The sequence below is a fragment of the Carica papaya genome, chromosome 2 (genome assembly GCF_054855325.1).
Source record: "Carica papaya isolate Zhongbai chromosome 2, ASM5485532v1, whole genome shotgun sequence".
NCBI classification, from domain to species: Eukaryota; Viridiplantae; Streptophyta; class Magnoliopsida; order Brassicales; family Caricaceae; genus Carica; species Carica papaya.
This window is the reverse complement of record NC_142310.1, coordinates 17,097,701-17,123,277: the sequence shown is the minus strand read 5'-3', so window position 1 is coordinate 17,123,277 and position 25,577 is coordinate 17,097,701. Positions and strand designations below refer to the sequence as shown.

Genomic DNA, 25,577 nt, shown 5'->3' with positions numbered 1-25,577 from the left:
ACAATAAATTAGAAGTAACTTCGTTGTAAATGAGGAACTACTTTATGGTAGCTGATTCGCTAAGAGGGAAAACTTCAAAATACTTGTATCTGATTAGAATATATTAATATGCAGGTGGGAAAGCACAGATAGGAGGAGGAAGTTGTTATCGTAAGTGATCAATAGTATGTCCTTTTAAGTGGCTCAACACAAACAACCATAGAAAGCCAAGAAGCTCAACTGAAACCATCTCATCTCTTTGTACTTTTAGCTCATTTTGTAATGTCAATATGCATCCACTACATAATGACAGCTGCTTAAAGTAGAAGGTTTCTTTAGGAAAACTCACTTTCGGGATGCAGTGAGACACCATCATCTATTGTCATTGTTTCATATTCTAACAATCATGAAGGAAGAAACAAAATATTACCCTCGTCAACTCGCGAGTAAGTAGCTCAGAAACTTCAACTGTCATATTGGCAGGAATAACTTGAGGATCATCCCACTTAACAACATAAAGAAGAGGAAACAAGGAGTCAGTAAATCAAGATTGTTGAGTATATAAAAATACATTGTGCACATGCATGTGCAGACAAACATCTCTCCATATATACATGCATCTGTAAAAAATGAAGAGGGTCTTCACAATATCTCTGTTTCGAATTGCAACTCATGATAGATTAACATACCCTGTATCTTATCATCTCTCCATCAGCATTATCAGGACGATCCAGGAGTCCAATCCTTTTTGTCAAAGGGGTGAGCCCCAATCTAGCATTTTGTGGACTAATCACCATTTCCCTAGCAATCTGAAGAGAAAATTGAAGTGAAATATACATTAGAACAAGAGCCCTGCAAATTTAAAGAAAACTGAACATAAATATGAATATCTAGGACAGGGCGAACACTAAATTACTAAATCCAGAGACCACGGATTTAAATAAAAGCCCTCTAATTGCTAGTAATTGCAGTAAGAAGATTTGTTTTTGTGAAAAAAAGTTTATAGTTAGAGTTTATAGCATACTGAGTCTTGCAAATGTGCTCTTCAAAGTACAGAAGTAATTAAACTGGATTTATTGAAGAAACTGTTTGCAGCAATTGGACATTTGAGCAAGATCATTGACTACAAATGAAGCTGCAAACTTCAGAGTACCACAGAATATACTGTGTACGAAATTTCTTTACTACCAGATTTAATGAAAATTTTAAGAAAATAAACAGTTAAGTATTTTCATGTTCCTAAGAGAAAAGCCCAATTTTCATCAGAAAAGAACCTAGCTAACCTGTATTTATCTCGAGTCTAAAGAAATTTCAAAACCAACTAAAGCAGGGTGCCACTAGATAGCAGTCAAGATAATACCAGTGATCAAAGAATAGTCATAACTTAGGCAAAACATATGGATAAAAGAATGAATGAAAATAAAGAAAAGATTAATATTAAAAGGGAGCACACTAGATTAAAATGGAAAAAGCTTGTTTAGGAGAATTCTAATAACAATAATAAAGAAATTTCTAAAATGTTATGAATGAGCACACAGTAGCAGTGTCTAATTTTGAATTGTATGCTTCCAAAAAAATCAATTTAAAAAATTGACCTTGTGTGAACAATAGCATTCTCTGAAGAAGATGAGATAAGTTGTGTTTCATTCGGAAAAGAATTCACTGAAGAGGAATCTATGAGCGACTTCTACGTTGCAGTAAGGATAAAGTTCCTAAACCTGATGGTTTTAGCATGGGTTTTTTCTAGAAATTCTTACATTTAATGAAAGAGGATATCTTAGAGTTTTTTAAAGAACTGCATGATGCAGGAACTTTTGTGAAATCTTTAAACTAATCTTTGTTGTTATTAATTCCTAAGGTGGAGGGGCAGTTAACATTAAGGACTTCCGACCTATCAGTTTAGGTGGGAGCACATACAAGCTCATAGTGAAGGTGTTAGCTAGACATATGGTATACATGATGGATAAAGTGGTAGGGGAATGTCAACATACTTTTGTGGAAGGATGAAAAATTATGGATGCAGTTCAGGTGGCTAATGAGGTTGTGGATGATTTACTATTTCTGAATAGAGATGGAGTCCTATGCGAACTTGATATAAAGAAAAACCATGATCATTTTAATTAGAGATTTATTGACTATATGCTAGTGCGAATAAGCTTCAAAGATAGATGATGTAAATGAATCAACTCCTGCATCACTACAACATCTTTTGCAGTCTTAGCGAATGGGGGTCCATCTCCTTTCATTAACGCATCTAGAAGTCTTAGAAAATGAGACTCAGCTATCTCTACTACTATTTAATGTTGTTATAGAAGTTTTGAACAAATTGATATTGAGAGCTAGGGAGATGGATCTGTTCAGAGGACTCAAGGAAGGAGAAGGAGAGTTAACTGAGGAGGTGTCAAAACCCTCGATCATGATTCTGACTGAGTTTTTTGAGAAAAAGATAGTGAGAGAAAGAACAGAGAGAAAGCAGAGAAGCAAAGATCGAAAGAGAATATGAAAGATATTTCTAAATAAATTTTTCGATGCATTCTCCACTAAAATTAGCCTTTTTTTAAATAACATAAAATTAGCCTACTTATAGGCATAATCGAGGGTTGGACGCGCCAATTTTTAGGCACATCAATCCATTATAGATTGATTGCAAAGGTTGCAATTGATGCAATGGATTTGTTACAACGGCCAGTGAAACCACCTAATGAAAAACCTTAACCACATCTTCTAGATTCTTCTAAGGATCAACTAACATTTTTATCATTTTATGTGTTTTTCCCATATTACCCTTGTAAATTAATTCCCTTTTTACCCTTCTCCTACCATACACCTTCGAAGGCTTCGTGACAATACAATTCCCTTTAACAACAACCATATCCCCAAGGTTGAGATTAAGAAACTAATGCCAAATATACTCACAGTCTTCCCATGTAAATTCTTCAGCTGAAGCTGCTTTCCATTGGACAAGAGCTTGATCCACAGGCTAGTTGCCACGCAGTACAGTTTGTTGTTGCACGACTCGTTGAGGTTGCACACTGACGAAACCTCATAAATATTGGGAGGTAAGTCTTGTTGGATCATCTCTGTGCTCGGGACGTATCTCTTGAGTTGAGACACATGAAAGACAGGGTGGATTTGTGAGGTTGTTGGCAACTTGGGTTTGTAAGCTACATCACCAATTTTTTGTGAGACTTAAAATGGGTTGTGGTATTGAGGAGATAATTTAGACTCTCTTCCCTGTTTTACTGACCCTTGTTTGAAGGATTATAAGTTGAGCAGTACTCAGTCTTAGACTTTAGAGCTTCTTTCACTTTAGTAGTTGTCTATGTACTATTTCATCCTTAACTGTGCTCTCAATAGCTACTGATGGATTGTTTTGTTAGTTTCTTCTCTTTCAGATAAGAGCATTTCGATTAAAGGTGAAACTGAATAAAGTTCTACATAGTTTAAGAAATCTGGAGGAGGATATCCATAAAGTGCTTAAAAAGGGGTTAGTTTTAGACTCGTGTGATAGGAGGTATTGTACCATCATTCAGCAGCGACCATCTATTTACCTCAAATCTTTGGTTGTTGATTAGCCATATAATATAGATACATCCTGATAAATTGGTACCTATTTAGTTTGACCGTCCATCTACAGATGATATGCAAAACTGAAATGCAAGTTTGCTCCTACCGCTTTCATCGACTCTTTCCCGAACAAATTGCTGAAAATTTTGTCTCTGTCAAACACTATAACTTGTGGAATTCCATGTACTCTATGCATAGTATCCATATAACAGCTGACGACTCAAGCTACAATGAACGGGTGGTGTAATAATATGAAGTATCCGTATTTGGTAAAACGATTCACAACTACTAATATGGTGTCTTTTCCATCAGATTTTGGTAGCATCTTGATGAAATCTATGAATATATGAGTTCAAGCATCTGAGGGTATGACCAGAGTAGACCCAATGTAGGAATCTTCTCTGTTTTGCAACGTAGATTTGTATAATATTATTGGACCCATAGTAGAATATGATTCTTCATATTACGTCAACAGAAGTGTTGTTTGGTCCACTTAAAGTGGTTCTAGTTCCTAAGTGCCCCCCCCAACCATTGCTAAGTTGTTGACATTAGTATATTAGTTGATTCCACAATTCTTTATCATCTATTACCAACCTTCATTTGTACCTAATGATGCCTTATTGCAGGTTAAAAGGAGATCTGCTATTTGGAAAAACCATCAATTCTATAACTGTCGAGTGAAGAGATCATTGGCGTAGTTGTTGCTTACTTATTGTCCAAGCAAGGGTGGAGGTGGATACAATGTACAATACTTCTGCCTCAGGATCATCCGATTCCTTTCTTGAGAGAGCATCGGTGGCGACGGTGTTGGACGATCCTCTTTTGTACTAGGTAGTATAATTTAACCTAATAGCTTCACGATTCCCTTCTATTATATCATCTAGGTCATTTTTTGATCGAACAGATACTTAAAGCTGCATTGGTCGGTTTTGACGACGAAAGGGGTTCTTTCCAAATACTGTCATCATTGACCTACGACATACAAAACCGCCATGAGTTTTTTTCGTACACTGATTTTGCTTGATTCCTTGGGCTGAGAGCTTTATTAATGAAAGCTATGGGTCAATTGTCTTACATTAGAACTACACAAATTCCTTTGTTGTTGTTATCATTCTCTATAGTGAACAAGTTCCCAAATTTTAGTAGTCTCAGTACGGGACTAGAAATCATGGTTGATTTTTTTAAAATTCAAAGACTTGGTCAGTCTCTCTATTCCACTAAAAGGCACATTTCTTCAATAAGTTAGTAATAGTTTCACTACGACTCCATAATTTTATATGAATGTGTAATAGTACCATATTAGGCCTAGAAACTTTCTTACGGCTTTTAATATTTTTGTAGTCGGCTACTTGACTGTAGCTATGATTTTTTGGGGGCCCAGTTCTATGTCTTGTTAGGAGATTATATGATCCGCATATTCTACCTTCATCTGGAAAAAAACAGCATTTAGATTGTTCATCAAACAACTTGCTGCTTTTGAGTAACTTTAGGACTTCTTCCAACTAGTCAAGGTACTTTTGTTCGGTCGTACTATAAATCAATATATCATTAAAGAAAGCAAGAACAAAATTTCGTAAAAAGACTTCGAAAATGTGATTCACGAGGATCTGGAATGTAGATCTAGCATTAGTGATGATGAAGGGCATAAGTTTGAATACATAGTAACCTTGATGCATTCTGAAGGTTGTTTCTTCCTTTACCTGAATCTAATGAGACTCTACTCAAAGATTAATTTTAGAGAATATAGATACATCATGTAATTCATCAAGAAGATCATCAATAATAGGTGTTGGAAACTTATGTTTTACAATCAGAGAATTGAATTTTCTATAATCAACACAAATCCTCAAGGTCTCATCCTTCTTTTTGACCAATAATATTGGTGAAGAGAAATGGCTACGACTGAGTCGAATTAGCAAGTCATCTAACATTCTGTTTATTGGCTTCTCCTTTTTGTTCTTCTTATGGAACAAATATCTGTAAGAACGTATATTCACTGTAACATTCTCCTAAGATAATGTGATGGCATAGTCGAAGGCTCTGATTGAATGCAACTCTTAGGGCTCCAAGTAGACATCCTTATATTGGTTAAATAGTTCTTCCAATGATTTGTTGGAGATCTCTAGAGTCTATATCTCTTTTGGAATTTTCATTACCAAGAATTCGATGCCACCCTCAATTGCTTGCTTTTGTTTGGCCCACTTCCTTACTCTACCTTCTTTTGTTTAAGTGGTTGACTTTTCAAAGAAGTCGTTTCGTTAAGTACTATGAGTAAATCTCCATAATTAAATTTTATAGTGACTCGAACTAACTCAAATATTATTGGGCACACTAATTTTTAGATGCGTCGATTTGTTACTGATTGCTTGCATCAATTGTAACCAATGCAATAAATTTGTTACAATTGTCGGTGTTACAACGATCGGCAAAACCACCTACCAAAAAACCCAAACCGCTCTTCCATATTCTTTTAACGGTGAAATGACATTTACCCTAGTGTGTGCTTTTTCTATTTAACCCTTATACATGAATTCCTCTTTTCACCCTTCTCCTGTTATACACCTTAAAGACTTCGCGACAGGAGGCAATCTACTTGTCTTTTTTAGATGATACATTAATATTTTGTAAACCGGACGAATGTGCACCATTCAACCTTCGACTTGTTCTCTTGTGCTTTCAAGTCGTTTTGCTCTTAATATCAACTTTACAAATTCAAAACTTGTGAGACTGGACTATGCGAGTAACACTACTAGATTGGCAAAAGTCTTGGGGCATAAAGTGGTGAAATTACCGATCAAGTACCTGCTACATACCATATATTTAATTTTCAAAATAAAATGAACAATAGCATTCTCTGATCTCTAGAAACTACATTAAGTGGAGATGCCAACATATATACTTGAGACATATATACATATATATAGAGAGAGAGAGAAGTGGAGATGCCAATATATATACTTGAGACATATATATATAGAGAGAGAGAGAGAGAGAAAGGGATATAACATTGAGAAGACAAAAAGAAAGTGTCACCCATATACAAAATTTTACAAAGAAAGAAAGGCCAAGATAGGAGTAGCATCTCCTAGATCATCTATCAAATAGTAGATAATCTCTAAATGAAATGCAAAGTTTATGAAATAATTTATTAGTAATAGAAGAAAAAGGAAAATTGGAGTTTTCAAAAGGCTCTACAATTCCTCGTGTTCTATATAACCCAAAAAGTAACGATAGGAATGAGGAAAACATTCAAATGTTCATAAAAGGGTCTCAGAGAAAATACCATCCTTAGAAAGCCTCAGAATATAGCGAATCATCTCTAGTAGGATGAATGATAGTTGCATACAAAGAAGTCGCGATTGAAACTCAATCATTCACCTAACTTAAATACGGTTCCTTTGGGTGGTAATCCTTATGCTTATGCATTTTGGAATGAAAATGAATTTTTGAAATAGTACTTAAAAATTCTTACAGGGTGAACAAGAGAAGAAAAGATAGAACCAAGTTAAATTTTTTTTACGAACAGTAATCTTAATATCAATTTAAAGCTGCAAATACTAAATGTCAAGGTCCTTCTGATGGAAAAATGTTTGACTGTAGATCTTAAATAGTATATAATATTGTTGATTTTAGAAAAAAAATATAAATATTATTTTTTCATACCCTTTATATTGTTAAACTTGATATATTTATAAAATTCTTAACCTACAGATAAAAAAATTACTATTTTAATAGAATTTTAATTACATGAGATTATTATTCTAGTATAATTCTAATTATATCATATTGACGAATTAAATAACAAAATATTTTAGTCAACACTCCCCCAAGTTGGTACAAAAATATCATGCATGCTCAACTTGCAGACCAAATTCCAAAAAAATATGTTGCAAGCGTGAAGATAGTGACCGGAAAAAGACCAGTCCGACAAAGAGGCGGCAGCAATGGCGGTGATGCTCAGGAAAAAGACCAAATAAGGTCAATTCGAGCGACTCGCGCGCGAAGGAACCGAATCAGCACCGGTATCTCAAAAGTAGAGGCAAACATGCATGAAAGAGCCGGAAAAAGGAGCAAAGAAAACTAATCAGAGCAGTTCACGTGCGGAAAAATCATATCAGTGCCGGTGTCGCGAAACCAAAGGTGGACGCGCGCGGAAGAGCTAGAAAAATGACCAAATAAAGCCGGTCGGAGCGGCTCGAGTGCGGGGGAAGTAGATCTGCGCCGAATTGTGAAATCTATCCCGATGCGGTCGAGTTTGCACGACAGAGGGGAATATGTACCGAATCTATAAAGCTGGTCCCCGTGCACACACCAGAAGACCGATTCTAGCTGAAGGAGAAGATTTCTAACGGCATGTGTGGCTTACACGCTCGGAAAAAACCACCAAAGTAGGCGCAATAGGCCAACAGTGAGGCAAACCGCTGTTGGTGGGATGTAACTCTTTGATACACAAGAATCAACTCAGCTTATTGTGTTATTTTAGCGTTTGAAGGAAACCCTAAAATACCTTTAATTTGTCTCTAATACTATGTTAATTTTGGAGAAAAAATATAAATTTTATTTTCCACACTCTTTATGTTATTGCACCTAAAGTATTTATAAAATTCTTAATTTACAGATAAGAAAATTGCTATTGTCATAGAAGTCTAATTAAATAATAAAATATTCTAATCAACAAATATATTTCTTATGGTTGTTGCTTCAAGATCTCCTCAAAGCATAAATCTTTAGTAGCCAGTCAAAAGGACAGCCTTGTATGGGCTTTCAGTTTTAGAAATTCATAGGAACCATATAAGGAAGGATCTATAGCTGGAAAGGTTGGTTATAATTCAGTTTTCCATAAATACTTTTGTTTCTCTCAATTTTTCAATCTTTATCTTCTAAGAGAACATCTTTCTCTTTCTCTTTCTGATTTCATCTAAATCATCTAAACAAGAAAATTGCTTCCTTCACCATTTAAGAAAATTACGCCAAAGTTCAAAATCTATACAATATTTCCATGTGTTTGTATTAGTCAGTTGATAGTTGATGTATGACCTATGCATGCATCCTTGTAGGCATATGAGAGAGAGAGAGAGAGAGAGAGAGAGATATGCAGTTTACAAATTTCCATCAAAAGCATAAAATGTGCTGAATATACGAGAAAACAAAATAACCTTAGTTATCTTCTCTAGATCATCCCTTCCTCCATCTGTTATGTCATCACCAAACACAATCTGTTCAGCACATCGCCCACCATGAGCTACCACCATTTGCATTTTCATGTACCCAAATGTTGTATAACCTTGGTCAACCATGTCTTCACGGGGATAGAAGACAGATATTGCAGTTTCCTGTATATATATTGGAACAACGGGTTAAAAAATTAATAAAAGCCAACCATGAACAACAGCCTCCGTGGTGCTGGCCATTAGACATTCTGTAAATAATCTTTGCCAAAATGATGTTGGACAAAAAGAGTTTAAAAATACAAGAAATTTTATTAAGAACTACATTTACAAATCCTGAATCTCAATAATCAAAGTAACATATCAATATTTAAATAATTATCATGAATAGTTTAACTAATAACTAAACTAGGTACCTTATTTATAGGCACCAAATACATCAAAAGTTAAAAATCTAAAAGATCTAGTATGTATGAAAAAAATTAAATAGAAAGAACAAAGGAGATAGGAAATCTAGACATTAGGAAAATAAATCTTCCTATTTTCTTTTATTAAACTTTCCAAAACTCAGAAAAGGAAATTAAGTCTTCTTATTCATTTTAATTAATTTCCCAAACCGTTTATATTTCTTTATTAGTCCTACCTCACATTTCCTACTATTGAAATATGTTACTTTAGAAACTTCCTATGCTGCATCACAAAGCACTTTCTCCTACCCAGCTCCATCCCCTATGTTCTTCCCTCCAGTTAAACTTGAATAGAACACATTATTCATATGTTGTTTTCAGACAATTTGAATTCCAAAAACATGTTCAGAAGGTAAAAATGCTGATGGTAAAAACTTCTTTTTACAACAAAGAGTTTTTAAAAATAAAAAATAAACAAAAGATGGATTATTAGAAACAAGCAGTAAAACGCTGCTGCTTGAGGCTGATAAGTGAATTTATGGAGTGCATTGACACTAAAATGAAAGTCGAGTTTAAATGAGACCTCTAAGTGGAACAGTGAAACCTAGTTTGAACGCGACCATTATGACAACGTAGTGGGAAATCATGAAGAAAACAAAGGGGAAGCATGTCTTATTGAACAGAACATTTCAGGAACGGGTCATTTGCTGCACTTCAATCCTGTGAAAGCAATTAATACCTTGCCACCAGGTAGAAGTTGAGAAAATGCATGCCAATCAAATCGAGGAAACAAGTGAGCCAAAAGTATGTGACCAGCTTCATGAACAGCCAGAAGTCTCCTCTTTTCATAAGACACCTGAAGTCAGATCCATTGAAGAAAGAAGGTAGTGAGAACCTCATTGCAGTCTTTAATTTCATATGCACCAGTAAACCACAACCCAGTAACTTACACTCTGTTCACATTTCTGCTGCTCTTCCTCTGTGAGAAGTACGCCCATACCTTCAAGCAATTGTTTATCTAACACATCAACTATGTCTTGCTGGTAGATCTTGGAATGGCCTTTCCTTACCTGCAACAATTATAAGATTGTATGCATTGAAACTAGATCTATAAAAAGCTTCAGCTAAAATGCATAAAATCATAAGAGGATGCAGTGAGGTTCTTCAACATGGAGCCATAGCATGACCAAAATATCCTTTTTAACTATAAATTTGCAAATCCCTACTTTGTTATGAGCCACATGGCTCTGGAAATGATTGACACATGCTGCTAGAACAGAATTTTTATTTAATAAAAATTCTGTTGTTGGATTAGATTCTAATTAACATTTTTTCAGTATCTAGTTTTTTTATTTAAGAACATAAGTAGTTATTAAGTGTGAAGGAAATTTCTAGCACGTGGCGAAAGTTACTTCCAACTAAAGAAGTTATTATTCTTGGGAGAAGTTATGCTTTCTTGTATAGAAATATAAAAATAATCTGAATAAGATATGCAGAAAAGTTTATCAGAAAAATTCTTGCGTACTTTAAACTCTTAAGAGATAATCGGCTTCTCTCTTAACGAGCTCATACTATTATCAAAATCTAATAATAACTAGATCCTACGAGTGGATCATAAAAATTGGTATCATAACTAGAAGTTACGGACGATTTACATTCGATATTTGAATCTTTTCTCAAAACTTACAATGAGGATCAAGATCAAGCCTACATCAAGTTTTATTTGTTGGCAACTTGTTTCGATGAAGTATATGGAGAACTTTCGGTCAGCGTAAGTGGACACATGAACAGGGGTGCTTTCCTTTCAAAGTACATCAAACTTGATTTCCCTAGTAAGAACCATAATAGGGCTTCTAGAGTGTCTCAACACCAGGAAATGACCAATTAGATTGATGTACTTAACTTTGTTTGGATCTCAAAGTAAGAAACATAATCCAAGTTATGCCGATGCGAAACTGGTGCAGCCTTCACCAAAAGTGTCCATTCTTGAAAGAGAAGAAGATGATGAAAAGGGGAGAAAAGAAGACCAAGAGAAACCAAGGGAGGAAAAGAAAACACAAGATAGATCCATTGGCACTGGTATGCATCTCTATGAGAGAAGGGAAGATGACGATGAAAAGCATCTTATGGTCTGTATCAGATGGAAAATCCCAATTATTTTCAACCCAATCATCGTTTCCTTATGAGAAGCAGTTATCATGGGATGAAAAAGGAGAACAAGGATTGAAGGACAAATTACTATCCTAAATTGTCCATTAAATTATTACATGGACAACCCCCTAATAGTTAATTGCTTAACTGTAAAGTGGTTATCTAACCCTTATCAAGGTAAGGTCATTGCAGTTGCAAGTGAATACCATTTACCTTGGTGGGGCAGTGACAATTTTATTGACTTTTACTAATATGCAAATGTAACTTACAGACATTATTGCAGCTTCATTGACCAGATTCCTAATATCTGCTCCAGAAAAGCCAACCGTGCGGAATACCAACTGTAGAATGGATGAAAAAGAATTCTTCAAAAAAAGAAAAAACAGAGATATACACACCAAATTAAAATTTCAAATATAAAGATAAAGTGAAAGCTAATGCGAAAACAACAAAGAGCCCATCTAAGTATGACTATTGAAGAAAACAAGAGGACCATAATAACATAAAATGAAAGGAAAATTCATAAGCCTTTTCACAGGTGGGTTACCTCTAGTCTCTAAAATACATGATGAAATAGACATTATTCTAATTTGAATTACATCATAGAATATTTTCGCTGATCTTGAACTAACTGTTATATAGAAGGTGTTTGGAATTACTTATTGCCGCTTACAAGTAACTTTTTGACACTCTTCAATTTACGCATCTGCTAAAGGAAAGGTAAGGTGCTTAAAACAACCGTTAAGCAGGGAAAAAGTGTCACATTCCAAAGTTTTTCTTTGGTAATAATTTTTCATCTAAATAATTTTCCTTTGCCTTCTTAAAGATAATTTCTTATTTTGTAAATAAGCACATGATCATTTTAAATAACTTTTTGTTTTTTAAATAAAAAGTATACGAAATATATTAAATACAAGCACCAAAAGGATGCTTCCTATGTACAAAATTATTTACAAGTCAGTAAGTATATTAAAGAAATATTATTTTAAATAACTTAAATTACATAATTGCTTATTTTCCAATATGTGCAAAACTGAAGTCTGTTATTGAAAAAGTTGGAAAGGCTTTGGGTTAGCTATTGATGATTGATTTACCAAAGATTGGTGTACAATGGAATAGTGTAGTGAAAATGACAGTTGTGAACTACCCATCATCCACTTTTAGCTACTAATTGACTAATATTTTGCAAGCAGATGGGGATGTTTTGAGTCCTTGAAGGAGATGACAAAAAAGTGAGGGAGGCGGTCATGGGAAAATGTGAATTGTTGAGGCCATCACTAGTAACTGCAGGGATGATGAAAGCAAGGACTTGGAGGTGTTGGTGGTGATGATTGTTTGTTCCTAAATGAAAGGTATGTAGGGTCACCAACGTATGTGTATGTGTATGAAATTCTGTTTTTGCTTTCAAATTGAAATGGAAGATAATTAAAAGGCTCGAAGGTGGGAGGAAAAATTATTGTCTCAAGCTAGTAAGAACTACTAATTAAGGCTGTTATACAGTCGATGCCAATGTTCACGATGTGTTTTCAAAATGCCAGTGAAATTTTAATGAAATAAATGCTCTGTAAGCTAATCTCTGATGGGGCAATGGGTCAGATGGCAGGAAGCTTAACTGGATTTAGAAAAAGATGTGTATAAGGAAGGGCAATAGAAAGCCGTATTTCAATAAGTACAAGTTGTTTAACAAGGCCATGTTTGCAAAGTAAGGCAGAAGGTCTGTGTAGATGATTATGCAGCAGAGTTTTTAGATGGAAATACTTTCCTGATGAGGACTTCTCAGATGCAGAAGCAAAGAAACGCCCATCTATGGTTTAGAGTATTTTGATGGAAGGTAGAGATGTTCTTGGTGGAATTAGAAAATTGGTAGATGTGAAGATTAGAATCTGGCAAAATCCTTGGAAAAGAAGGAAGAAATATTTTTTAGTATTCCTCAACATTTTAATAATGAGGAAAAGGTGGTTGCTTTAATTGGTGATAGAAAAACAAAAATTGAAATATGGAAGGATCAGGGCGATGTTTGAAGGATATGATTCAAGGAATAATTTTCACAATGCCAATTTCTGTGAGGAAGGGATGAAGAAGTCGGAATTCAGCATTATAACAGGAATGGGCTTTATTCAGTGAAGAGCAGAAATTAGCTACTCCTGAAGGGGATAGGGGATGTTCCCAACCAACTTCCTTCTTCACCTAAGGAGACTTCTTTTATGTCTAACCAAAACAGATTATGAAGTTGAATGTGCCAGAAAAATTAACAGTTTTGACTGGGGATAATAATTAATGTTGCTCCAACGAGAGATCACATAATCAAGAAGGGTATAGTGCATGGATTGCAAATGCCCTTTTTCTGAAATGGTCCTCGAAACTTGGATCATGTTTTAAAGAAGTGCTGCTTTATTGTTGCTACAGGGTTGAGCAATCATCTGGCTTAAAAGCTTCAGAAGCATGCCATCTTTCTCGAGGTGGGTGAAAGGGATTTGGATTGGGAGGCAGATGAGAATCTTGGTTAGTGGTTTTCTAATTGCTAGGTTATTTTTGGTAAAATAAAAACTAAAGGGGAGAATGGGGCCATGAGGGGAAATCAAGTTTAAGTGAATGCCATCTTCCTGGATTAAGCATCCTAAAGATTGACACAATTTTCAAGCTGCCAGGAACAACATTGACCCTCTTTTACAACACACCCAATATCCTCTGCCAAATCACTAGACAATATTGTCCTCCATATTAACCCCACTAGATCACTATTAAACAGTTTTATTTGAGAGCCCAAAATAATCTAAATATTTTGAACAATAGTGAACGCATTCTTAATTAACCTCTCATTGTATGATAGTAATAATATAGTATATCATCCACAAACTGGAGGTGAGATACTTCCACTCTGCCCTCTCCAACAACAAGTCTCTTGACGAAACCTCTCTTCGATCATTGCATCAACATCCGACTTAATACATCAACCACCAACATAAAGAGAAGAAAGAAAGGGGAACTAAGATTGTATCACAATTAATTACTACAAAAATACAAATGATAAGCACCCATAAACCCATTGTCTCTGTTGTCTATCCCAAAACCCTTTCCCTAACATCAGTGTCTTCAAAAAAATTCTAATTTACTCTATCATAAACTTTTTTAAAATCTTCAAAAATTATAATCACATTTGTGGAATGTCTCAACTCTACATTCATTGTGTTAACAGCTAAGGTGGAAGGAGCAAAAATATTAAAAATTTCAGAACTATCAGTTTAGTGGGATGCATTTACAAGCTCATGTCGAAAGTACTTGCTAGAAGGTTGTCTCCAGTGTTAGGGGGGTGATTGATGAGTGTCAGCATGCTTTTGTGGAGGGAAGGTGGATTCTTAATGCAATTTTGGTGGCTAATGAAGTAGTAGATGAGATGGTGGGTAAAGGAAAGGATGTCCTTCTATGTAAATTGGATTGGAAAAGGCGTATGACCATGTTAGTTGGGAATTGGTTGATTATATGTTGGACAGATTGGGATTTAGGTGGATATGGAGGAGATGGATGAAGGCTTGTGTTACTACTACTTTGTTCGTGGTGATAGTCAATGGTGGTCCTTATTTCTTCAAAGTTTGCAGAGATTTGAGATAAGGGGATTTTTATTTTCACTCTTATTCATCATTGTTATTGAAGCTTTGAACAGACTACTCGACAAAACTAGAGATGAGGAATTGTTGAAGGGAATTGTGGTGGGTAGAGGTGGGTCTCAAGTCGAGGTCTCATATTTATTTTTTGTTGATGATACCTTGATTTTCTGTCAACCTGACGAGAATATTATCTTGAATCTATATGCATTCTTTTGTATGGATAAATATAAAGATGTGAGAACTTGGGATCCAATAATTGAATTGTTTGAGAGGAGACTTGCAGGGTGGAGAATGAACCTTCTATCAAAAGGGTGAAGATTAACTCTTATCAAAAATATTCTCATCAATCTTCCTATTTATTTTTTATCAGTATTGGCTATTCCTATAAAAATTGTTAAGAAATTGGAGAATATTCAATATTGTTTTTTGAGGGGGGATGACGAGAGGAGCATAAAATATTATCTAGTTAATGGGAGGAAGTGAAGAAACCGGTTAGCAGGGGAGGTCTGGGTCTCTAGTCTATGGTGGATTTGAATAGGGCATTAAAGGGGAAGTGGTTGTGGAGATACTTATCGAAGGAGAGGAGGTTGTGGTGTCGGGTCATTGCGGCAAGGTGGGGGATGTTAGTTAGCAGAGGGAGTAGTAGGGAGATGGCAAGGCCTCATGGTCTGGGGCTATGGAGGAAGATTGGTTTGGGGCGTCCTCAGTTTCTTGATTACATTCAATGGAAGCTTGGGAGGAGTAATATCATTCACTTTTGGGAGGATGAGTGGAATGAGGGGTAAACTTAGGGACCAATTCCCAAGAATTTATACTTCAGCTCTAAGAAAAAATGTGGCGGTGGAGGAGATTTTCAAATGGGTGGATGGGAGGAGAGGTTGGAACACGAATTTGGCTAGAAACCTTGATGATTGGGAGGTTGATGGGTTTACAATGCTACTTCAATTACTGGCCAATATGCATTTAGAAGTTACCAAGGATAGGGCAGTGTGGAAATTGAAGAAATATGGTACGTTTACTGTCAAATCCTTTTATGAGCATTTGACCAATAAAAATGGGGACGATGTGAGATTTTCGGCTTTACAGATATGGAAAATGAAGGTGCTTCTGAGAATCGCTTGTTTCACTTGGGAAATAGGTCAGGAATATACTCTTACTATAGACAAGTTGATAAGAAGGGACCACATTATGGTTAATGGTTTTTATTTGTTTAAGGAGGTGGCAGAATCATGCAACCATCTCCTTCTCTGGTATTCAGTGACTTATAATATTTGGAATCTGATTTACAGTTTACTGCGTATAAATTAGGCGATTAGGGATAATGTGAAGGATGAACTTTGGGCTCGAAATGGGTTTTGTAAAAATTCAAAAATTGTAAAGCTCATTCCCTTAATTATTTTTTGGATGATATGAAAAGAGAGAAACAACAAAACATTTGAAGGGTATGTGGGAGATCTGAGCAGAATTAGAGATAAGTGGATACTACTTTTGGGGCTCTTATTTTGGAGCATGATTTATATGGGTGGGATGATTTTGGGAAAGTTTTTGGCGCTTTAACAGATATATAAATACTTTATACAGGGATGACACCTACTTAATGTCTTATACTTAATATACATTCTTTTTATCTCAAAAAAGTAAACATTTTCAAAATCAAATTTTATAGCTAATTTTTTTCTCCTTGGATTTCATAACATATTCCACCACTTCATTAGTGACGAGATGCATTCAAGACTTGTCGACCACTCAAAAAAACACTTTGATTTAGGACAACTATATTGTCCAAAACCTCGCTTAATCTTAAAGCTAGTACCTCAGTAAGATCTTATGTAAGCTCATCACTTCACCGGTAGTGTAATGATCAGATAAACTTCGTAGATCTATACTTTTTAGGTACCAAAACAATGAAAGTTGAATCCCTGTTGTTACTAATACTGCCATCGAGATGGAATTCTTGGAAAACCCCTATTAAGTCCACGCAAACAATATCCCAACATATTTGGAAGAAAGCTATATGAAAAATATTCGCCCGTATTAGTACCCAGGGTTTGAAAAAGCTTTCTTAACTTCCTCCTCGAAGGGCCCCTCCAAAGATTATGCTCTATCAACTCCAATGAGACTCTAATAATTTCCTTCTAGGAAAGGGCCATGCTTATCTGCCTCCCTATAGCACCACTATCCAGTTTTATTACCTCATTCTCCAGTTTCAACTCCTTGATATCACTCTTCCTTTGTATGTTAGATTCCGTGGAACAGCTCCATATTAGCATCCCTCCCCTATACCTACTTTATTTAAGATTCTGGTCTCCAACTCATCTTCTCTTACACTAACATTTCCTCATATTCACTTTTGGACAATGATAATTTACTCAGTCAATTTTCAGACTTCCGAACACCTTCTATGATTTTTAGCTTATATTTAAGGTATTAGCACTTTTTCATTAATTTATATCCTTCCCAAGCCTCTAGTGCATCGTCCTACATACTCTTTCATATTTTCTAAAAATCAGGGAATTGTAACCAGATATTTTCAAAATGAAAATGATTAGGACCTCTCTAAATGTGATAAGAATCAAGGATGATAGAAAAGTGATCCTATAGAGCAAAGCAGACATCAAGAATTAATCCATGAGAGAAGACTTAATTCCTCCATTATCAACCGACCATGTAAACCAGGGATTAATAAGAGGAAAGTCCCTCAACTTACATCAATCTATAGGAGTGATGTCTTAAATATTTAGGCGTTCCTTTGGTTGGCCAACCCTTGGGCTGTCTCTTTCTTGGGATTCCGTCATAAATAAGGTTTCTAAGTCTCTTCAGTGTTGGAAAGGCGCTCCTTTTTTCCTAAGCAGTAAAGTTAATTAGCTTGTCTTTCTAGTATTCCCCGTTATTATCTCTCTCTTTAAAATTCCTAGAGGTGTAGCTAAGAATAGAGAGGATGATGAAGAATCTCCATTCATTGAGTTCAAGGGCCACTTCAAGGGACCATTTAATCAAATAGGAGGGTATGTGGTTTGCGTAAGTTAGAGAGGCATGGACATTGGAAATAATTATTTAAAAATTTACTTTAATTAGTTAAATGGCTAGAACCTAACTCTTTATGGCACAAATTGATTAAGAATAAGTTCGGTGAGCAGTGTACACCAAAGTTAGTGTTTCAACTACTTTTAGGAGCCTTCAGAGAGCTATTCACTTGCCTATGCAGGACTTTTTTTCCATTGCTAAGGTAGATGGTGGGTGATGGGTCCTTTTTTCTCTTTTAGGAGGAATATTTTTCCATTGGTTTTGCTTTTTCCTATTTATATAAATTATTTTTAAAAAAATAAAAAGTATAAATTATATATTAAAAGAGTACCAAGAAGAAGGGGGTACCACCCATTTACAAAAAATTTATAATGTAGTTAGAGTGTCAATGACATTTTCAAAATTCTCATTACTAATAACGTCACGTTCTAATAAAATAGACTCAAAATAATGCATCTATCTGTCTCTCATTCTATACAATTTTACCTATTTACCCTCATAAGTTCTAGAATTTCTCTCTTTCTAAAGAACCTAAAAAATGATCAATGGAATAAGTTTAGTCATTCTACTAGTTAAATGCACACTTTCATAACTCCTCCCTTACAGACCCTGATATTACCCAATTTACACCTAAGAGGCTATATATTGAACTCCAAAAGCCGAAGGCTGCAGGACACCATAGCAATACATAGTTACAAAATTCTTCATCTTTCATACACATATGGCACCTGTTTGGAATAAACAGCCCTCTAGATCTTAATTTATCAATTGTCAAAATACACTTCCTGCAAGCTTCCCAAGCAAAAAAGGTTACTCTTGGGGGGCACCTTTGCTTTCCATATCCGCATAATCGGAAATTTAGGAACCCTATCATGGTCACTCCTCATTAAATGAATATTATAGAATTTGACAGAATAACCTCCATTCTTTTCCAGTTTCCAAAGCACCCTATCCTCCCCAAGATTCACCTGCTGAGATGCAAGAGCTGTAACAGACCTTCAAACTCTTTGACTTCCCAGTCATAAAGATTTCTTGTAACATTAATCGACCAATCAACACTGCTATAATTGATTTTGTATGCATCCTGCACAACCATATTTTTTTACTGTGTTATAGCAAAAACTCTAGGAAACCTCCTTATCAAGCAATCATTATCAATCCAAATGTCCCTCCAAAATCTGATCTTGTTTCTCCTACCAATTTTCCACTGCAGATTATTCTGGAAATGAGGCCACTGCATCAAGATTTTCCTCCATAAACTCCTGCCATGCGGTCTCCTAATCTCCCGGTCTCTGTTATCGCAGTTCAATTCATTCCTTCTAATATGAACTATCTTCCTCCACAACCTATTTTCCTCCATCAGAAATCTCCAAAGTCATTTCTCTTGCAAAGCCTGATTCAAAGCTACCATAGACCTAATTCTCAGTCTACCTTGCTTGAGAGGCCTTTTGATATCCACCCATTTAACCAAATAGAATTTTCGGTTCTCCTCATCATCGCCCCAAAAAAATTTACATCGACTGGCTTCCAATTTCTTAGCAATATTCACCGAGACCGTAAGAGTAGATAAATGATAGATAGGTGGGTTGGCCATAGTTCTCTTTATTAGGTAAGTCTGTCTCCCTTAGATAAAAAATTCATCTTCCAACTAGCAAGTCTTCTCTCCTGCATTTCAACCACCTGGTTCTCATGTAGCTTTATTTTTATATTTGGCTCCCAACGGCAAACCAAGGTACTTGATTGGTAGAGATAATGTTTTACATTCCAGCACACTCGCAAATTGTCTTCCATCCCCATCTCCCCCAACTTTGACCAATTCCGTTTTTCGGAGGTTAATCTTCAAACCCCAGACCCCCTGGAAACACAATAATATATATCTCAAATGAAGAAGGTTCCTCACTTCAGACTGGCAAAATATTGAAGTATCATCCGCGAAAAAAATGTGGGAAACCTCAAGAGACAAATTGCCCCTGCCCACTTTCACCCCCTTAACTACTTGCAGCTCCTTCACCTCATTCATCAGTCCATTCAAAGCTTCCATAACTAATATAAACAGAAGCTGGGAAAGGATATCTCCCTGTCTTAGCCCCCGTAATGCCTTAAAGAAGACCGACAGTCCACTGTTAATAAGGACTGCAAAACAGATTGTACTCATGCACGTGTGCATCCAACGTCTCCATTTCTGTCCAAAACCTAGCCTCCCCAGCATATAGTCCACAAAATTCCAGTTAACATCGTAATACACCTTCTCCATGTCAAGTTTACATGTCAACCTCTCTTTCTTACCGGCCACTAAGTCATCAACCACTTCATTTGCCGTCATAACAGCATCAAGGATTTGTCTTCCTTCCATAAATGCGTGTTGACTTTCCCCAATGATCTTCCTAATGACCTTGGAAAGCCTTCTTGCCAAGACTTTAGCAATAAGTTTATAAATATATCTCACCAAACTTATTGGTCTAAAGTCACTAAACTTCTTAGCACCTTGCTTCTTGGGAATGAGAACTATAAATGTGGTATTGAGGGCTTTCACGAACTTGCTGGATTTATGCAACTCTCTAAACAGCTCCACTATATCACCCTTAATCACATACAGAAATGTTTGCAAAAACTTCATATTAAAACCATCCGGCCCCAAGGCTTTTTCCCGATTACGCATATTCAAACTCTCTTTAATTTCTTCCTCAGAAAATTCTTCCTCCAGTAGATCTCTGCTACTCTCAGATAGCCTACTGAAGTTCAGCTTCCTCATACAGCTTTGAAAAAAAAAAAAACTCCCTAGCAACTTCTCTCATCTCAAATTTATCACACACCTTCTAGTCAACAACCCAAAGTTCAGAAATATAATTGCTTCTCCTCCTATGGCTAGTCAGGGCATGGAAATACTTTATGTTTTTGTCCCCTTCCTGCAGCCATCTTTCCCTAAACTTTTGTTTCCAGGAAATCTCTTCTGCCTTTAGCAAATTAGTCAGGTTCATCTTCAAGCTGTCTCTTCTGGTTAACTCAGCCGCTTCCACCTCTCCCTCACCCTCCCTCTGGTCGATCTTGCTGATTTCATTCAGAATGTTGACGAAACCTTCCCCTTCCCTCTTCCTCTCTTCCCGTCCACACCTTGATCAAGTCCTTCAATTCTTTCAATTTTCTGGCTATTCTGAAACTTGCTTTGCCCTGGATCACTGTATTTTTCCATTTTTCTTCAACAAGAGCACAAAACTTCAAATCATTCAACCACTTAGTATCTATCCAGAAAGGTATTGAATCCCATTGGATGCCCTCCGACTCTAAAAAAGTAGGATAATGGTTCGAGATAGGACGTAGAAGGATCTTTTGATAAACACCAGTAAGCTGTACCAAAAAACCTGGAGAAATGAGGAATCTATCTATCCGTGAACAGGCTAGTTGATTCTTCATATTAGTCCATATCCATTGACCCCCCAAAAGCGGCAAGTCAGCCAGTATAAGCTTATCTATCATCTCCCTGAACTCATTTGCACCCGAAGCCACAAAATTACCGTTATTCCTCTCCTCACTCCTCATAATCATGTTGAAATCCCCACAACGATCCAATTCTCGCCCCATTTCCTCCTACACTCCTCTAGCTCCCTCCAAAGTGTCTCCCTTTCCTGACATACCCCCTGCAATAAACACCTGTGAAAGCCCACTCTAATCTCCCCCCTGCAACTTCTGAAGAGAGAGGACAAAGTGGTCTCCCCTTTCACAACCTCAATACAGTTCACACTTTCCTCCCTCTACATTAAGATTACCCCTCCTGCTGTACTAATCGCAGGTATGCTATGCCACCCTTTCTCTTTAATCTGCCATAGACTATTAATAACTTTGTCAGACCACTTACCCATTTTATATTCTTGCAAACACACTATTTACAGTTTCCATTTAGATTAGACAGCCACTAATTATAAGTCTCTTGTTTGTTAATTCTCCTCACATTCCAGGAAATTATCTTGCCAATTATTTACAACAGCAACTTCTCTCCCCCTCCCTGTTTTCTCGCCTTCTTTCCTTGTCCCCTCATAGTTAACTGATGACTCCAATTTTTTCATTTCTCTACAAATACTGTCAATGTATTTTTTCCTTCCCTTAGACAAAACTATCTGCTTTTTCTTTTTAACTAATCTTCTTTTTTCAATTTCAGATAAAAATAGATAAGCTTGATTTTTCATGCCTTCCAAGGAGACCTCCATCAATTTGTTGAACTTCTGAATGTTCTGAGTGACTCACTTGTGAACATCCATTACTGTCTCGCAAGACTTAGGTTTACAAAAAGGTCTGTTCGCATGTTCGAAAGCCGAGACCATCAATTTCCCCCATCTTTTCCCTTTATCTACTCCTAGGATGAAAATCCTTTTCGCATACTTGTCCCGTTGTATAGATAGCACTAAATATTCACCATGGCTGTTGCTGCCGAAGGAAATCCACAGCGCGTAATTTCTTCGCACCAAATGTTTTGCCTAAGTTCCATCTTTTCTCTTTCAAAAAAACCTTCGAGTGCATCTAACAACCATAACTCTGCTCCATTTAAGAAAATCAATTTTCATACCCACACCTGTTCTCACTGATTCTCAACCCGTCCAATCTCCTTCCCTTGCACACTAAATCAAACAATTTGTTTTCGATGGCCAAAAATCTTTGCCCATTTGACATCTTATTTTTCCCCAACGTGGTCGGCTGCATCGACCGGCCAAAGACCATTAAAAATATGTGTGTCTCTCTCTCTCTTTCGCACTTCACCCTCTCTCACCTCCTAGCAATTCTGAACAAATCAATTCCCTGCTCATATAAATTATCCCAACATTTATAATACTCCCATCCCTTCTCTTGGATCAACTCCTATCTCTTTTTTCCAAAATTTTAACGATCATGAAGCTGTCAATACAACCTCTTTGCTTCAACTTCTCAATTTTCTCTTGCTTTTGCTGTAACCCCAGATTGTGGAGGATGGTCCTTAAACTATTCGGGTACTTCTCAATTTTCTCTTTGCCCTTTCGACCCATAGATCTTGCATTCAAAATGATGTTCACAATAAAAGTTTTTCGTTGGTGATTTGCTTTGGGTTGTAACCTTGATGGGTTGTAACCTTGATGGGTTTGCAACAATTGCTAGTTGCAAATGCGGCAAGAGGAAAGATTGCTTAGCAAGGGAGTGTGGTGGAGTTTCATTTTTACCGGTTTGTGGGTGATTTCTTCATAAAGGAACACAAAGATCTTGAAGATCATTTTTCCCCTTTTTTTGCTTCTTAGGATAACTTGTCCTTTTTGGAGTCTTTCTTACCTCAGGTACATGAGCATTTTAAAAAGATTACTCTCTGTCCATGTTGCATAGAGATCAGCCAATTATTGTTCTCTAAGAATCACTGGAGTACTTCCCTTTTTTGTTCCTGTTCTTTTATTCCAGGAGGATTTTTAATCCTCTGTTTTTTTGTACATTTTTTTCTCTCTATTACATAATATTTCTTTTTCAACATAAAAATTCATTATACTTACAAACATTTACAAGTAAATCAGTTGTCCAGTTAATACTTACTTTTTCAAATTCAACATCTTCTGCAAGTTGTTTTCCTGCACTATGCACACCAAATATCGCCACACGTTGCTGTGCATCAGGCAAACCAATGTATAAACGACGGTCAATTCGTCCAGGGCGGATAAATTCAAGGTCCAATTCATCAGGTCTATTGGTAGCACAAATAAATATCACAGCTTGTCTCAGTGAAAAACGATCAACACCAGTTCTCTCCTTGCTGCACATGATCCCACATTTAATATGAAAATGTATTTGAAAATAGGTAATAGGATTAAATAAATCATCATTTTTTAAATAAATCATCATTTTTTAAATAAATCATCATTTTATGTTTAGAATTAACCAATTATAATTAGTGGACAGCCTAGCAAATGATTGGTAGTCAAAATCATGAAGACATGTCTAGTGCACAAGACATGTGAAAGAAGCACAGAAAAGAAGAGCTAATAAAAATATCAGAAACTAGAGTTCGTTTACAGAAGTGGTCAAAAGAATCGGGTCAAATGGTGATAAATTGTTCCCTTAAAAGGAAGCTCCACAGATTAAACACGGAACAAAGAAAATAATATGGTCATGCGACATATATCATGCAGTCCAGATCCAGTTTAATCATCACCAATTCCAGAACTCATGAAATGATCTCCATCAGAGTGGCTTGATTACTTTCAAAAACAACCAAAGAGAATAAATCAAAAATAACAAAATGAAGGAGATCAAAATAATTCACAAATTTCTGCAGCCCATCTATTGCCTTCTTAAGCATCTGGACTAGAAAATATTAGGTTACACATCACCAATCAGAAAAACTAATACACTTACTCCCCATCAAGCTGTGCAATCAGAGCCTCAAATGTTGCTCTGCGCCGTGGATCCTTTCTTGCATGCCTGCCGGCAATGGCATCAATTTCATCTACAAATACAAACGAAGGGGCCTGCACCAAAGGATACATGTTTAATGTTATCTGTATTTCCCAAGACTGAGTTGTATTATTCCTTATAGTGAGAAGACAGACTGACCATCTAGAATGCAAAAATGAAAAGCAGCTGCAAATATGCAGTTTTAGAACATTTGGACTAGCATCATTTTGTGATAAAAGAAATATATGACTGATAGGTAACATAGCAGTTTAGCAAGAAGCAATGAGGAGAAAACATCCTCCGACCACTAATATAGATATAATAGAAGCCAAATCACTTCGTAAAGTAGAAAAAGTCATCCCACCAAAAAGATCATGTTTATTAACCAAAAGAGAAGGCAAGAAACTAATCAAACCATAAACCACAAGAGGCAGAAAGTGATTCTTAGAAATACTAGAATTCGGTTCCAGTCAAATGACCCACAAAAATGCCCAATTCGCTTCCTATGCTCCTTAGAATGGTTACCTAGAACGTCCTTGAGCACATTAATTTTGTCTTACAGCAAACTTCCTACTTTTGGCATCATGCTTTCACACCACAAAATGCCATAATTTTTAAACAATAAAAAACCCTAAACCCGAAATCAACCACCAACAGCATGAGAGAGAAACATTACAACAATCACTAGCTTCTTCAGATCTTCAGCCATCGTCCAGAGTTGAGACATTACCACCCCCACCATCGGCAACCTCTGCCTTCAATACTGCTGCTACTATGCTTCCAAATGTTAAGCTTGATGCAACACTTGATGCCCTAACCAGATTAATTCAGGAAACTAGTTGTAACCTTGGCCCGTAAGGGGTAGATATTTCAAAGGTACAAATGTTCCAGAATCCAAGGATGTTTTACAAGTGTTGTAACAATAGTATATGTGTTCACCAACCTAGTCCAGATAAGGATCCCGACTTAGCAAATATGTCCACTTTAAAGGTCTTGGGCCCAAGAGAGGCAGGAATTTAAGGGTCCTAATCTTAACCCTCACTAGGATATTCTTGGGAACTCACAGGATAAATATAACTATAGACATGGGCATACCGATAATCTTGGACCTCAAGCAATTAGAGATGCCAATCCTCAAGTCAAGTCCTTATCCTAAGTCAATAGGAACTGGAAAATCAACAAGCACTATCACACTCCAGACTATCCTTAGCTGCCACAACAAAAGATGCAAGTTAATCCTTGATAATGCTTGTGTACTGAATTTGGTTCGTTGCTAC

General features: G+C 36.3%; 1 protein-coding gene across 4 annotated transcripts in view; it reads right to left on the bottom strand.

Moving 5' to 3' along the window:
- FTSH12 (FTSH protease 12) overlaps nucleotides 1-25,577 on the bottom strand; it is a 74,911-nt gene that overhangs the window by 24,010 nt on the left and 25,324 nt on the right. For all 4 annotated transcript variants that reach the window (XM_088213437.1, XM_088213439.1, XM_088213438.1 and 1 more), the window contains exons 9-16: nucleotides 24,262-24,374; nucleotides 23,443-23,659; nucleotides 11,542-11,613; nucleotides 10,072-10,191; nucleotides 9,861-9,977; nucleotides 8,703-8,879; nucleotides 669-788; nucleotides 410-484 (exon numbers count right to left, since the gene is read on the bottom strand). In XM_088213437.1, the coding sequence (XP_088069563.1) occupies nucleotides 410-484; nucleotides 669-788; nucleotides 8,703-8,879; nucleotides 9,861-9,977; nucleotides 10,072-10,191; nucleotides 11,542-11,613; nucleotides 23,443-23,659; nucleotides 24,262-24,374 (1,011 nt within the window). The remainder of the gene's footprint in view (nucleotides 1-409; nucleotides 485-668; nucleotides 789-8,702; nucleotides 8,880-9,860; nucleotides 9,978-10,071; nucleotides 10,192-11,541; nucleotides 11,614-23,442; nucleotides 23,660-24,261; nucleotides 24,375-25,577) is intronic.